The sequence below is a fragment of the Betta splendens genome, chromosome 22 (genome assembly GCF_900634795.4).
Source record: "Betta splendens chromosome 22, fBetSpl5.4, whole genome shotgun sequence".
NCBI lineage: Eukaryota > Metazoa > Chordata > Actinopteri > Anabantiformes > Osphronemidae > Betta > Betta splendens.
Window position 1 is genome coordinate 109,678 of NC_040900.2, and position 16,472 is coordinate 126,149.

A 16,472-nucleotide genomic window follows, 5' to 3' on the forward strand; every position below is an offset into this window, starting at 1 on the left:
GCCTGCATGGAGTTTGCTGAAAAACATCTTAAGAACTCAAAGATTGTGAAAAAGAAGATTTTCTGGTCTGATGAGACTAAGATGGCCTTAATTCAAAGTGGTATTTGTGGAGAAAACCAGGCACTGCTCATCACCTGTCCAATACAGTCCCAACAGTGAAGCATGGTCGTGGCAGCATCATGCGGTGGGGTTGTTTTTCAGCTGCAGGGACAGGACAACTGGTTGCAATTGAGGGAAAGATGAGTACAGGGATATGCTGGACAAAAACTTTTAAAAATTTAAAACAAAAAATTTAAGGGGGTCTGAATACTTTCCATACCCACTGTACATGAAGGGCCATTTATGTCACTGATCACAAGGTTTCAAGGATCCTTGATCCTATTATTATTATCAGAAATGAGAATCAAAAATGAGAAAAGCTTTATTGCCAGGTCTTGTAGCACACTTTACAAAGAATTTGACTTGATGTTTGCAGGTGGTGCATTTCAGCATAAAAAAAGGTACAGACAGTACAACATACAACATGACATGGTACAAATAATTGGAATAGTGCAGTGAGGGATAAATTAAAATGAAGTTATGAACAAACTATATACAGTGGAGTGGTCTAGGAAGGTGTGACCTTTATGTGGCAGTGATAGTCCTTGGGTTGGGGTGGAGGTGGGTGATCAACTGGGTGGGGGTTGGGGCAAAATTCAATAGACTGACTGCAGTGGGGAAGAAGCTGTTTTTGTGGCGCGAGGTCTTAGTCCTAATGGACTCGACCCTTTTGCCAGAGGGGAGGGGCTGAAATTGTTCATGTCCTAGATGAGAGGGGTCGTATGCCCCTGGAGAGACAGGAGGTGAGGAGGTGGCAGCCGATTACCTTCTCCACAGAGTATGACACGCTGCAGCTTGGTCCTGTCTCTGGCTGTGGCTGCAACAAACCAGACTGTAATGGAGGATGTGAGGATGGATTCAGTGATGGCAGTGTAGAAGTTCACCAACATCTTTGCAGGGAGGTGACACTTCTTCAGCTGCCTCAGGAAGTACATCCTCTGCTGAGCCTTCTTGGTAATGGAGTTGATGTTCAGCTCCCACTTGAGGTCCTGGCTGATGATGGTGCCCAGGAAGCGTAAGGACTCCACAGAGGTCACTGGGGTGTCACAGAGGATGACAGGGGGGAGGGGGGCTGGGTCCTTTCTAAAGTCAACTGTCATCTCCACTGGCTTCAGAGCATTAAGCTTCAGGTTGTTAGCGCTGCACCATGACACCAGACTGGCTATTTCCCTCTTGAAGGCTGACTCATCTCCGTCAGAGATGAGGCCGATGAGGGTGGTGTCATCAGCAAACTTCAGGAGTTTGACAGACTAGTGTCCAGATGTGCAGCCATTTGTGTACAGGGAGAATAACAGGGGTGAAAGGACACAGCTTTAGGGGGGGTCCAGTGCTGATGGTCTGGGAATCAGAGAACAAGTCTGTGCAGATGGAGTCAGGCACATTCAGCAGGGAGAGTTTTTCATGGAGCAGGGATGGAACTGGTGTAGGATCCTGGAGAGTCCAGATGCTCCTTTGGAGACGTGACATGTCTGTGAACAACGTAGACAGCTGGTTGGGACAGTGCTTCAGGGTGGAGGGGGTAGAGAGAGGGTTCAACCGTTTAAAGAGTTTATTTCACATCCCCCTCGTTGATGGAGAGAGGTGTGAGGGGATGGGAGAAGCTGAGGTGTGAAGCTATGTTGGTGGATCAGATGGGGCCGTAGGCCTGTTGCTGGACAATGGCTGGGGGGGTTAGGACTGCTGCCTGATCAAAGCGGCAGTAGAATGTATTGAGGTCGTTGGCCAGACACAGGTTTTTCAGACAGTGGGGGGCTCTGGGCTTGTAGTTGGTGATGGTCTTAAGACCTTTCCAGATAGAAGCAGAGTCACTGGCTAAGAGTTGCTGTTCCATTCTTTAACCATGAGCTGATTTAGCTTTTCTCACATCCTTGCTAAATTGGTGCTTGGCCTCTTTGTATTTGTCTCTGTCTCCACTCTTGAATGCAGCTTCTTTCTCTGACCTCAGCTGTCTGAGCTTAGGGTTTGTCATTGTTGTAGCTCACCCTGGTGCGTGTTGGAATGATGCTGTCCTCAAAGAAGTTGATGTAGGACGTCACAGTGTCTGTGTACTCATCCAAGCTGTTGGTGGCAGACCAGACCAGTTTGTGCAGTCCAGACACTCCTGAAGTTCCCCCACAGCTTCACTGGTCCACTTCTTCTAGGTCCTCACAACCGGCTTGCAAAGTTTTAATTTCTGCCTGTAGGTTGGAATCAGGTGCGCCATGATGTGGTCTGACAGGCCCAGCACCGCTGATGGTGGTGTAGCAGTGGTCCAGTACCTTTCTCTCTCTGGTCGGATGAACTGTTTGTATTTGGGGAGTTCAAATGACAGGTTGGCTTTATTAGAGTCTCCCAGAACGATGACCAAGGCATTTGTTGTTCTATCCTCAGATTCTCAGGATAGAACAAACAAACCAACAAACCCAGAAGTCTTGGTCTGGGTTTCTCCTCAGCAAGCAATCTCTGGGCAGCGCGCACTTGCGGACGAGAAAGAACGAGGAGAACTCACTAGGGGAGTAAAAGGGCTTGCAGTTGATGGTGAAGGTTTCGAGGTCTGGGGAACAAAGGTGAGACACTTCTGAAGCATCGCTGCACCAGCCACTGTTGATGTAGAAACATATTCCACCTGCTTTCGTTTTGCCATAAAGCTCTGTGCGTCTGTCTGCTCGGTGCAGTTGAAATCCCTGCAGCGGTAGCGCAATGTCTGGTATAAGATCGCACAGCCATGTCTCCGTAAAACACAAAACACAGGATGTAGAAAGGTCTTTTGTTGCAAAGTGAGCGCACGTTGGAGAGGAATATCCCGGGCAGCGCAGTGCGTAATCTGCCCCGGCGGATATGCAGCAGCAAACCTGAGCGCCCGCCTCTCCTGCAGTGCTTCACCTTCTTACGTGCCTGCTTGGTCAAAATAGCCAGTAAATCCACAGTAGAAGCAAGAAATGTTGGGAAAAAGTCCATGGGGGTTGTAGCTCTGATGTTCATGAGCTCATCTCTGGAGAGAGAGCCTCCAAAACTGTGGCAGGAGACTTAATTAAAACATAAAACAAAACAAAGTAGAGCGCACCAAAACACAGAGGCAGCCATCCGTGGCGCCATCTTGAAAAAATAAAATAAAATACAATTAAATTATTAATAATAATAATAATAATAATAATATAATAATAATAATAATAATTATTATTATTATTATTATTAATTTTATTTTTTCACATAATAATAATTATTATGATTATTATGATTGTGATGATGTAGACAGATAAGTTTGAGTATTACTTCAGCAGTAACAGTACCTCATTTAGACAGTCAAGGACGTAGATGCTGTACTCATTCCAACTGAGAATCCACCCATCTTTAAAGAAACAGCTGAGCAGTCCAAGCTGCCTGTCTGCGGGCCAATACGCGCCGACCGGACAAGGACGAGGAAACAGGTCAAACTGTGGGATCTGACACACAGGTGAAGACACAGAACATGCAGAAAGTGAAGGCGGCCAAAACAACTGACGTTATTAATGTATTCCAGTGGTTCAAGAACAACATTTGATAGTGGCAGTATTTTAAAAAACTAGCACACCTGTACTAGCACTAGCAGTTGTACTGTTGTTTCTCAACTGCTTGGCCTGTGGGATTAACCTGCCACTGTTCTGCACTCCCCATTTCCCCAACAAACAAGCTATCTATCACAGTTAACCACTTATCTACCTGTGTGCCAAACAGAGGTTTGAGCAGTCTGGTGTCCTCCACATGTCCCCTGATGTCAGACCGCCATAATCTGAGTCCTGGTCGAGCAGCAAACACCTGAAGATCACTTTGTTTACAGAGAGCTGGGAGAAAGCAGGCACCAAACCTGCCACTACTGCAAACAATGAGGACAATACGGGAAATGAGCCAGTGATAAGCACAACACACTGTATACAGCATTATACTGTGCTGTGCTGTGAAAGTGTTTAAAAATCAACACAAATAGAATAGAATTGAATACCTTTATTGTCCCGTGATGGGGAAATTACCACGTTGCAACAGTACAAAGACATAAAGACATATACAGAAGAAATAGATACACAATAAATTAGAAATTGGAACTGTAAAAGTTATCAACATTAGTGTCCAACACACAGTCCCGGGCCCTCACAAACTGGGGACGATATGTGAGGTAGTCGAGTATCCACTCTGTCAGGTGGCTGTCCACGCCAGCTGACTCCAATTTGTCCAAGTTTACAAATTTACCACAATCCTGTTCATCTATCTTATAAAGTTAAAATAAAGTTGTTATGTTTTCTGTTAACCCTGTATGCTATGCATACCTACTTATGTCCTCAGGTAAAGATCTATAGACATGGTAATTGTGTTATGATTACAGGTACCTCAACACTACAAACATTTGACTGCTAAAACACAGTTTAATTCATGACTAATGTATTAATTACAGTGCATGCTTCCAGCATTTTCTAATCTTTATTATCACAGTGAATGCTGCAAGCAATCACTGTTTGTCTTTTATTATTTTTCATACGTCCATTTGTCGGAACGTAACTAGTCCCGCATACTTTAAGCTACAGAAACCATTCAATATCAAAATATTCAGCTTTTTGGAGGAGTATAGCAGTGTAAGCATAGGGAGGTTTTTGAGGAATTCTCAGCTTTTCCATTAGTGTAATGCGTGAGCTGTGTGTGAGAGCATGTTTTTCTGAGACAGAACTTTTTTCTTTAACTTGTCACTACAGCCACAATTCTAACTCTCTGAACGTGTTTTTTCACTTGTTCGTACTCATACTTGTCTTCTTTCTAATGATGTGTCAGGTAAAACCCTCAGACCTATACTTTAGTCTGTAGCTGCCTCAAAGTGCAGAGTTCCAGTTCCAGAAATTCTTCCATTGAAGTCTATGGAAACGTTTTAATGACCTCTGGGGACTGATATTTTTTAGATTGACTGTGGCCACAATTTTCACTCCTTAAACATAAAACTCACGTAAGTTGAAGCCTTGGCATTCATAAAGTGAAGTTATTGTCTTGATAACCATTACGGGTTTGCTGTAACCAGCCTGTTACACAGAGGTTCAAATCAGCTTCAGTACAACTGACTGAGCTGATGTGTGGAAGTTCCTGGCTTTGGAGAACCACAGGGCAAACTCCTAATGCTCAGTGTCCACAGCAGCTCTATGCATATTACTGATGAGTTCATTACACTGTTGAGTCCCAATTGGAGCAGGTGTACACAATCAGCTTTTTTTTTTTAAACTATCAGATCTTTCTTATTTAGGTATATTTAGCTATACTTGTATCGTATCAATCACTATCAGCTATTTTTTTTTGTTTTTTTTTTGCTTTTTTAAGTAATGAATTTATAATATGCAAGAATGGCTGCTTTAATAAACCAACAAAAATGGTCACTGTCTGCCGTGACCACACCAGTAATTTTACAACCAAAGAAAAAAAACAATTAGCAACCTGCTAACCTGCTGTGCAGCTTCTGACCGTGCGCCACCTTCACACCCTCACTGTCGGCCTTTCCTCATTCCCATAACACATCTGGCCCAGCCCTTAATAGAGAACACACATACTGAACTGAATCTGGAGACGTGGTTGACACGCTCCTCTGAGTAATCTGTCAGTACTCTGGGCCCTCTCAAAGAAGTTCTACCTTTATCAGCTTGTGCATATTAAATCACATCAACTAATCTCTACATTTAGGCTATGTACCACAGGCTTTTAAGGTGGCTGTGGTCAAACCTCTATTGAAAAAAACAACCCTCGACCCTGGAGAACTAACCAACTATCGGCCCATTTCAAATTCACCCTTTATTTCCAAGATTCTGGAAAAAATCGTGGCTAAACAATTATCTGACCACCTGAGTGGGAATAACCTGTATGAAGATTTTCAGCCAGGATTTAGAAAACATCATAGCACAGAAACAGCTCTGGTTAGAGTCACTAATGATCTTCTCTTAGCTTCAGACAATGGTCTAGTTTCTGTCCTTGTCCTGTTAGATCTTGTGCTGCATTTGATACAATTAATCATAACATTCTATTACAGACACTAAAACATAGAATCAGGATTAAAGGAACAGCATTGGGATGGTTTGAATTCTATTTTTTGAACAGATTCCAGTTTGTTCATGTTAATGAGAAATTCTCCACATGCACAAGGATTAGCTATGGAGTACCACAGGGTTCTGTGCTTGGTCCAATTCTGTTTAGCCTATACATGTCTTCTCTAGGTGAGATTATTAAGAAGCATTGTATTAATTTTCATTGTTACGCAGATAATAGTCAGCTATATATGTCCTTGGAACCAAATGAAACAGATCAACCATTAAAAATTCAGGATTGTTTAAAAGACATCAAAACCTGGATGTCCCAAAACTTCCTTCAACTAAATTCAGATAAAACTGAAATGCTTATTGTTGGTCCCAAAAATCTGAGAGACCCCTTATTGAGTCAGATAGCCGCCCTGGATGGCATAACATTAGCTTCAGATTCTACTGTGAGGAACCTTGGTGTCATCTTTGACCAGGATCTCTCTTTTACATCATACATTAAACAAATCTCCAGAACCGCCTACTTCCATCTTCGAAATATAGCTAAAATCAGAAGCATCCTCTCTCAAAGCGATGCAGAGAAACTAATTCATGCATTTGTTACCTCTAGGCTGGACTACTGTAACTGCTTACTCATAGGATGTCCTAACAGGTCCTTAAAAAGCCTACAGCTTAAATATGCTGTAATGCTGCAGCCAGAGTTCTGACAGGACTTAGAAAGAAAGATGACGTTTCTCCTACATTAGCTTCTCTGCACTGGCTGCCTGTAAAATGTAGGATAGAATTTAAAATTGACCTGTAGGACTCCTGAGGCAGCTGATGGGTACCGGCAGGCCAAGTGTGCTGCAGCCCGTGCCGTTGCGGAGGCAAAAACTCGAGCCTGGGAGGACTTCGGGGAGGCCATGGAGGAGGACTATCGCTCGGCCTCAAAGAGATTCTGGCAAACTGTTCGGTGCCTCAGGAGGGGGAAGCAGTTCTTTACGAACTCTGTTTTCAGTGGAGGTGGGGAGCTGTTGACCTCAACTGGGGATGTTATTGGACGGTGGAAGGAGTACTTTGAGGATCTCCTCAACCCCTTCGACATGCCTTCTGCTGAGGAAGCAGAGGCAGGGGACTCAGAGGCGGACCCGCCCATTACCCAGGCTGAGGTCACTGAGGTAGTTAGTAAGCTCCTCGGTGGCAGAGCAGTGGGGGTGGATGAGATCTGTCCTGAGTACCTCAAGTCTCTGGATGTTGTGGGGCTGTCTTGGGTAACACGCCTCTGCAGAATCGCGTGGACGAGGGGGACAGTTCCTCTGGACTGGACAACCGGGGTGGTTGTCCCTCTTCACAAAAAGGGGGACAGGAGAGTGTGTTCCAACTATAGGGGGATCACACTTCTCAGCCTCCCTAGGAAAGTCTATGCCAGGGTAGTATGGAGTCCAGGGCTCTTTGCTAAGGGCTGTTCGGTCTCTGTACAACCGGAGCAGGAGCTTGGTTCGCATTGCCAGCAATAAGTCAGACCTGTTCCCGGTGCATGTTGGACTTCGGCAGGGCTGCCCTTTGTCACCGGTTCTGTTCATTATTTTTATGGACAGAATTTCTAGGCGCAGCCAGGGGCCGGAGGGGGTCTGGTTTGGGGACCACAGGATAGCATCTCTGCTTTTTGCAGATGATGTTGTCCTGTTGGCTTCATCAGGACAGGACCTCCAGCGTGCGCTGGTGTGGTTTGCAGCTGAGTGTGAAGCGGCTGGGATGAGAATCAGTTCCTCCAAATCTGAGGCCACGGTTCTCGACCGGAAAAAGGTGGTTTGCTCTCTCCAGGTTGGAAAAGAGTTCCTGCCCCAAGTGGAGGAGTTTAAGTATCTTGGGGTCTTGTTCACAAGTGAGGGAAGGAAGGAGCGTGAGTTTGACAGACGGATTGGTGCGGCGGCTGCAGTAATGCGGTCGGTGTATCGGTCCGTCGTGGTGAAGAGGGAGCTGAGCAAAAAGGCAAAGCTCTCAATTTACCGGTCAATCTACGTTCCTACCCTCACCTATGGTCATGAGCTTTGGATCATGCCCGAAAGGGCAAGGTCACGGATACAAGCGGCTGAAATGAGCTTCCTCTGCAGCGTGGCTGGGCGCTCCCTTAGAGATAAGGTGAGGAGCTCTGTCACCCAGGAGGAGCTCGGAGTAGAGTCGCTGCTCCTCCACATCGAGAGGAGCCAGTTGAGGTGGCTCGGGCATCTGGTTCGGATGCCTCCTGGACGCCTCCCTGGGGAGGTGTTCCGGGCATGTCTCACCGGTAGGAGGCCCCGAGGAAGACCCAGGACTCGCTGGAGAGACTACGTCTCTCGGCTGGCCTGGGAACGTCCTGGGGTCCCACCGGAAGAGCTGGAGGAAGTGTCCAGGGAGAGGGAAGTCTGGAACTCTCTGCTTAGACTGCTGCCCCTGCGACCTGGCCCCGGATAAGCGGATGAAAATGGATGGATGGATGGATGGATGGATGGATGGATGGATGGATGGATGGATGGATGGATGGATGGATGGATGGATGGATAGAGAATTTAAAATTCTCCTGCTCACCTACAAAGTACTCAATGATAAAGCTCCTTATTTTATAGACCTCATAGTTCCTTATGCTCCCAGCAGAACGCTTCGTTCTCAGAGCGCTGGGCTACTTGAGTAGTATAGAGTCTTTAAATGTAGAACGGGAGGCAGAGCTTTTAGCTATCAAGCTCTTCTTCTCTGGAACCAGCTCCCTCTTCGGGTTCCAAAAGCTGACACACTCTCCACCTTTAAGATTAGGCTTAAAACCTTCCTTTTTGATAAAGCTTATATTTAGAGATGGTTCAGGTCACTGGCAATGATTGTTAGTCACAGGAACCATCTCTTAGTGAAACTGCAATAGACATAGACTGTTGGGGGACTTAATTTATACACTGAGCTCCTCTGTTTCCTTCTACCTCCTCTGTCCAATAACCTCCCATCATTGTCCCATGTTTAACTAACCTTGTCTCTTTCTCTCCAGTAGTTGTGCTTCTCCCGCTCTCTCTCTCTCTCTCTCTCTCCCCCACTGTGTCCTCACCTACAGGTATCATTGGACTCTAAGTTTGGTGTCTGTGATGGGCAGCTGCGGATCCAACCATCCTGCCTTAATCCAGTCCCTGGTCCAACCATCCTGCCTGTGCTCTGTTGTTGCTGTGCTTTTCTCTCTCTCTCTCCCCTCACCCCAACTGGTCGAGGCAGATGGCCGCCCACATCCAGCCTGGTTCTGCTGGAGGTTTCTATCTCGTTAGAGAGGGAGTTTTTCCTCGCCACTGTTGCTGTCAAATTAAATGCTTGCTTTATGTGGGATTTGTTGGGTTTGGTTTTGTAAGGTCTTAAACCTTACTTTGTAAAGTGCCTTGAGATAACTTTGTTGTGATTTGGCGCTAAAATTCAATTGAATTGAATTGACATGGCTGAGCATCACCTCTATATGGGGCCAACCTGACCCTGTGGAGTGCCACTCGTCGTGCCTTAGGTGGCAGTTGAACCCTGTACACCACCTCCCCCAGCTTTTCCAATATTTCAGAAGGCCCCACCCAATGACAGTCCAACTTAGGGCACCGATCCGTCTTTTTTGGGTTATGCACCCATACCAAGTCCCCAGTCTTAAAGTTCTTCCCTCTAGCCCTACCAAGATTTCTGGTTTTAAGTGGTTTCTAGTCCAAATTTAGGAATAATTTAAATAGGATAGTGTGATAGAGTGAAGGGCTTCTTCCCTTCTTCCTTAAGGTCCAGCCACTGGCTGCACTCATCCTCAGCCTTCAAACTGGGCAACGCCCCAAGAGAACTGAATGAAAACTTAATTTTTCCCTCAGTCTCCTTTCTCAAATCTTCTTCTAGGTCTTCTTCAAAGTCTTCAGCCTTAGCTGCTTTTAGTAACTCCATGTTCCTCTGAACTTCTCTCTTTTATCCTTAAGATGCATAAATTTTCTTGATCTTTTGATCTTAATTTTTGTAACTCCCTTTTAAATTAGAGCCCCGAAGAAAGCAGTAATGTTTAATTAATTAGGAAGTCAATTCAAGCGACACCAACTAAACTGAGATTTTTATCTAACAACTGTAATTTTTATGAACTATTTTCAATTCAAGTAGTCTAACTCAACAACTTCAGCTCCAGTCATTTTTACTTATAAGCTGAGACATAGCGTTGTTTCCTCATACCCAGCTGATGTTGTCTCGGGATCCAGGCCTGCCTCACCGCCATAACTAACTTGGGCCACAACATTTCATAGTGGGATGACAAAACTGATTTCAGGAGCTCTGTCGACTGGATCTGGCGAAACCTTTCACAGGACAGTACCGAAGGACGCTAAAAGCTTCCTACTGCTTCGGACAGGCAAGATCAATATCTCTCTTGATTTCACTGAGAACGCTGGTGTTTAATCAAAGCGCCGAAAAGGAGCCTTCCAAGTTCACTAGCAATTATTAGGGATCTAGAGATTAATAACAAATGCTCTTTTCTCTTGCCCAAACTCATCACACTCTAAGGTATTAATGCTCATTTATCTGTTCATTTAAAGTGTCCATTTCCAACTGCACATACACATTTACTGACATCTTTTCATATGTTCATTTATTGCTGGTTGTTTCATGTTTACTGATCATTTTTACTTTACTTTATTACTTGTTTTCATATGCATATATTCCTATTAATTTTAAATTGCCCAATGATGCCACAAACACCTCACAGTCTACAACTCCAACATGTTATTGTGAAAGCAGCCGATACAATAAACATTACCAGTAATAATTTATGTTTTCCATAAAGAACCTGTTCTGTTATCATATGTCAAGTGTGTGGTACCTTTTGCGAGGCTTGGTCCCCAGCTGTTGCAGCTGATGTGTCTGTGTACAGTAAAGCAGAGTCCTCTGCTGGGTGGACACCAGCAGCACCTGGTGACTGTACTCCATCTGAACTACACCAGAGGGCTCCTCCATCAGCACGGCAGGTTTGCATATGCCCTGTTCACATACAAATTCCACCACGGGGGGATGGTGGGCATCAGTTTGTGGGTGCAACAAACAATGTGCAGATCTCATCTGGGCTAACCTGGTCCAGATCCAGAGATGAGAACACAACACGTCCTTTATCGTCACCAGAGAAAAGTTTCATCCCATTAGCACTGAACGCCAGAGAAGTCACTGAGCCTTTATGAAGACCAACCACGTCGAACCGACGCAGCTGCAGACAGACAGGCAGGAGAAAAGACAGGTCACAGCTGCAGAAGCAAACAGGCAGCGAGAGAAAGACAGGTCACAGCTGCAATAGTAAACAGGCAGCGAGAGAAAGACAGGTCACAGATGCAGAAGCAAATAGGCAGCAAGAGAGAGAGAAAGCGAGAGACAAACCTGTTTGTTGCGACCAGGAAGTGGGGACACTAACTGGAAGATTGTGACCCCCCCTGAAGCTGTTCCCACGGCAACCAGGTCATCAAAACAGCTGAGAAGCTTCACAGCTGTAATGGCATCGCACTTTCCCTGAAAAACAAGAGAACCAAACCAAATGCTTGTACCAACCATTTGGTGATTTATATTGCAATATTACTTTACTTTTTCAAGAATGACATACTACATTTGGACCCATCAGTGGGTCCAGAGTGGGTAATTTATGCTTGGCTGTGAGTACAAATGACATTAAAAACACAAATCATCTATCAAGACCAGTAAATTATCTTCTAATACTTTCTGAAAAAAGCTAAATTTGTCTAACACAATATGATATTCAGCCTAGTACATGCTGCATGCTAAACATGGCAAGAAAAGGAGAGTTGTGTGAGGAGCCTAACCAAAAAGAGCTCTGACCTCCAGACTATATTTGTTCATGTGTTCCAGACGACGACAGTACAGGTAAAGCATGCCAATGCTGCTGCCCACAGCGAGAAAGTCACTGCTGCAGTCCAGAGCAGTCAGATAGACCACAACGGACCTGAACCCCCGTTGTACCTACACAGAAAAAATCCTTCGTCAGTGGGGATAAGGCCTAGAGAAATAAAGTAGGGGTTAAATCTATCCCAACATTAGATGTACAAACTACTCTCCACTGGATTCCTGTTAAACTTTACAGGAGGTGCTTTTGGCTTGATATGGATAAGCTAGCTTTGTTAAAATCTTATCAACTGATTGTTTCCAAATTGAGACAAAATGGGCCATTTCAGCTGAACTTTGGTCCTTTCTTGAACTGAATTTGTCTCATGGTGCTGGATGCAGGAACAGGACACAGTTCAATGTTTAACTGGTTCTGTGTAAATACATAAACATATACGAAGGGTGAGAATAGAGTGTACTACTACTCCCTTCTCACCCAACGCGGGTGGTCTCATCCGCTTTCCAAGCTTGGGTCCTCTACCAGAGGCCAGGAAGCTTGAGGGTTCTGCGCAATATCCTTGCTGTTCCTAGGACTGCACTTTTCTGGACTGAGATGTCGGATTTTTTTCCAGGGATCTGTTGTAGCCACTCCTCCAATTTGGGGGTCTGATCGCCACAGGCACCACTGTGGCCTTTACCTTCCAAGCCTTCTCCAGTTCTTCTCTTAGCCCTTGGTATTTCTCTAGTTTCTCATGTTCCTTTTTCCTGATGTTGCCATCGCTTGGTATTGCCACATCCACCACCACGGCTTTCCTCTGTTCTTTGTCCACCACCTGAATGTCTGGTTGGTTCGCCATTACCATTCTGTCTGTCTGTATCTGGAAGTCCCACAGGATCTTGGCTCGCTCGTTCTCTACCACCTTGGGAGGTGTTTCCCACTTTGACTTTGGGGTCTCCAGTCAATACATTCCTGTATATTATGCCAGGCACTTGGTCATGGCGTTTCATGTATGCTTTCCCTGCGCGCATCTTACACCCTGCGGTTATGTGCTGGACCGTCTCAGGGGCCTCTTTGCACAGTCTAAACCTTGGGTCTTGTCTGGTGTGGTAGATCTGGGCCCCTCTATGGCTGTGGTGCTCAGGGCCTGCTCCTGTGCGGCCAGGATGAGTGCCTCTGTGCTGTCCTTCAGCCCAGCCCTTTCAAGCCATTGGTAGGATTTGTTGAGATCAGCCACTTTAGTTATGTTCCGTTGGTCCCTCTTCCAGCATCTCAGTTCTCCACTGCCTGAGACATTCACTCAGCACGTTATCTGTCGGTACCTTGTCCTTAATGTACTTATGGATCTTGGATGCTTCATCCTGGAAAGTGGCTCTCATACTCACTAGTCCTCAGCCTCCTTCCTTGCGGCTAGCGTCCAGTATCAGGGTTCTGGATTTGGGGTGGAACCCTCCATGCATGGTGAGGAGCTTTTGTGTCTTGACATCTGTGGTCTGTATCTCTTCCTTTGGCCATCGTATTATTCCCACAGGGTATCTGATCACTGGCAGGACTTAGGTATATGGCTTTTGTTGCTTTTCGTGTTGCCTGTTCAAGGTTGCCATTAGCCTGTGGTATTCCAAGGTACTTGTAACTGCCCTCAATGTCTACTATTGTTCCTTCTGGGAGTGAGACCTCTTCTGTGTGGATTACCCTGCCTCTCTTTCTCTCTTAGTTTGTAAGCTCCTCGGTGGCAGGGCAGCGGGGTGGATGAGATCCGTCTGTCTGTACCTCTCTGAGACCAGTACAACTAATAAAATGCTGTTTCCACGTTGCCAAAAAGTGATTCATGCCAATATCTTTTAACAAGAAGTTTATGTCTGCCTCATTTTAAGTCAGTGGAGCTCTTCTTGTTCATATTAACACACTCAAATTAACTTGATCGCTGTTTGTACCTGTCTGAGACCAGTACAACCAGTAAGATGCTCGTTTTAAGTTGCCAAAAATTGATTCATGCCAATATCTTTTGACAAGAAGCCTATTTCTGCCTCATTTTAAGTCAGTGGAGCTCTCCTTATTAATATTAAACAGATTTAAGTTAACTTGACCTCTATCTGTACCTGTCTGAGGCCAGTAGAACCAGTAAGATGCTCACTTCACATTGCCAAAAAGTGATTCAAGCCTCTCTGTTTTGATGAGACACTTATTCCTGCCTCATTTTAACTTTAGTTGTGTTCTACTGGATCAAACTGAAGATTTAGTTAACATCCAGTCCATCTGATCACTTCTTGTACCAGTCTGAAATCAGTAGAACCAAGAAAAGGCTTGTTATCATGTTGCCAAAAAGTGATTCTACCTCACAGGTGCAGACTGTGGTCAAGTGAACTTAAATCTGTTAATATAATCAAAAAGAGCTATGTGGACTTAAAATGACACAGAAATAAGTCTCTTGTCAAAAGATATTGGCATGAATCACTTTTTGGCAACGTGGAAACAGCTTCTTACTGGTTGTACTGGTCTCAGAGAGGTACAGACAGTGGTCAAGTGAACTGGATGTTTATTAAATCTGTTAATCTAACCAAGAAAAGTTTGGTGAAGTTAAAACGAGGAAGAAATGGGCTTCTTGTCAAAAGATATTGGCATGAATCAGTTTTCGGCAACGTGAACACAGCATCTTGCTGGTTGTACTGGTCTCTGACAAGTACAGACAGTGGTCAAGTGAGCTGGATATTCATTAAATGTCTTAATATTAACAAGGGGAGCTCAATTGACTTAAAATGACACAGAAATAAGCTTTTTGTCAAAAGATATTGGCATGAATCACTTTTTGGCAACGTGGAAAGAGCTTCTTACTGGTTGTACTGGTCTCAGACAGGTACAGACAGCAGTCAAGTTAATTTGAATGTGTTAATATGAACACAAAGAGCTCGACTGACTTAAAATGAGGCAGAAATTAGCTTCTTATTAAATCTGTTAATATAACCAAGAAGAGATTGATGAAGTTGAAATGAAGAAGAAATAGGCTTCTTGTTAAAAAAAATTTTGGCAACGTGGAAACAGCTTTTTACTGGTTGGACTGGTCTCAGACAGTTACAGACAGCGTTCAAGTGAGCTGGATGCTCATTAAACCAAGAAGAAGAAACCAAGAAGATAAAAATGAGGCAGAAATAAGCTTCTCATCAAATGATATTGGCTGTAATCACTTTTTGGCAACGTAAACACAGCATCTTACTGGTTTAACTGGTCTCAGACAGGTGTGGAAAGTGTTAAAATGTACTGGATGCCCATTAAGTTTATTATTATAATCCAGCAGAGCTCCATGAACTTAAAATAAGGGAGAAAGACACTTTCAGTAAACAGATATTGGCTTTAATCACTTTGTGGCAACATAAAACCAGCATGCTACAGGTTCTACTGGTCTTGGTGTATCACATCTGTAAATATAACAAAGCAGAGCTCAGTGTATTTAAAATAAGACATAATTAAGCTTCTGACCAAAAGCTTTGGCTCTAAGAATCACGTTTTGGCAACATGAAAGCATCTTACTGGTTTAACTGGTCCCATACAGGAAGTTAAAAGTGGTGAAACAACTCGGTGGTCACTCGTGCAGTTTTAATCAGACACAAAATGTGAAGAACAAACATGTTGCAGCAACATTGGGTCGTAGATCTGAGTCCTAGCGTCATGCCAGAGTTAAACAGTCACGATCGACGATCGCTGTATAGAGAATTACGATGACTATTTCCGTCGTTTACACAAAATCTAAAAGACGTGGCGTCACTACGCCCACTAGAAAACGTGTAGCGGATAATATTTACAAGTTATAGCCGTTTGAAACCGAAATAAGCAGCTGTAGTCCTACACAAACCGAACTAAACGCATTAACGAGGCGGTGCGCGCTCCCGCGTGCGGAAATCAATTTCTGGCAGACAGTCACTTTTTGGCACGACACCTGACTAAACGTGAACCATAGAGTCATAGGAACACTCCAGAATATCTAAAAAGTGGATTTTACACGATCTGTCCCTTTTAAAATTGTACGTTGGCTCCACCTTTACTTTCATCGCTAACAAAAAGGACTAGTGTGTCACTAGTGGCTCTACCTGGTGACCCAGAGCCATGAGGACACGAGGCTGTTCGGACTCAATAATAGGACTCAATAAAATTATTATTAAAATTATTGTTGTTCTATTCTGTGTGACAGCTTCGTAGAGGCCCTGTGACTGACGGGGGTTTTGGACAGTTTGTAAAAATTCAGTACCTTGGGTGGAATACCGTTCAGGATATAGTAGAGCGGGCAGAACTCCCGCAGGACGGACGGCGGGCTCGGCTGGGTCGCCATGTTTCTGCAGAACCGGATTTAAACTTGTCCTGAAAGTCAATACAAAGCTCAATTTATAAACGCATAAACCACGAAAGCTGCATTTACAGAATGATAACGCTTAGCTGCAGGCACTGACTGGAAGTCTGCACCAAACTGCATCACACATCACTGAGGGCGGCAACCAACGGTCACAAGAAACGAACAACGCTGATTGTGATTTGAACTAGAAACAGACCTAACT

The 16,472-nt window shown here is 44.5% G+C and overlaps 1 protein-coding gene across 6 annotated transcripts in view; it reads right to left on the reverse strand.

Annotated features, from left to right (window-relative positions):
• The window catches only part of tecpr2 (tectonin beta-propeller repeat containing 2), a 28,955-nt gene that overhangs the window by 11,978 nt on the left and 505 nt on the right, over positions 1-16,472 (reverse strand). For 3 of the 6 annotated variants that reach the window (XM_041069197.2, XM_029138941.3, XM_029138940.3), the window contains 7 exons: positions 16,169-16,278; positions 11,928-12,068; positions 11,475-11,603; positions 11,176-11,307; positions 10,930-11,087; positions 3,778-3,931; positions 3,369-3,521 (listed from right to left, as the gene is read on the reverse strand). In XM_041069197.2, coding sequence (XP_040925131.1) covers positions 3,369-3,521; positions 3,778-3,931; positions 10,930-11,087; positions 11,176-11,307; positions 11,475-11,603; positions 11,928-12,068; positions 16,169-16,249 — 948 coding nt within the window. In that variant the 5' untranslated portion in view covers positions 16,250-16,278. Of the gene's footprint in view, positions 1-3,368; positions 3,522-3,777; positions 3,932-10,929; positions 11,088-11,175; positions 11,308-11,474; positions 11,604-11,927; positions 12,069-12,628; positions 13,863-16,168; positions 16,279-16,472 lie in introns of those variants that run through there. The other 3 variants (XM_055505673.1, XM_055505672.1, XM_055505671.1) reach the window with 2 other exon arrangements.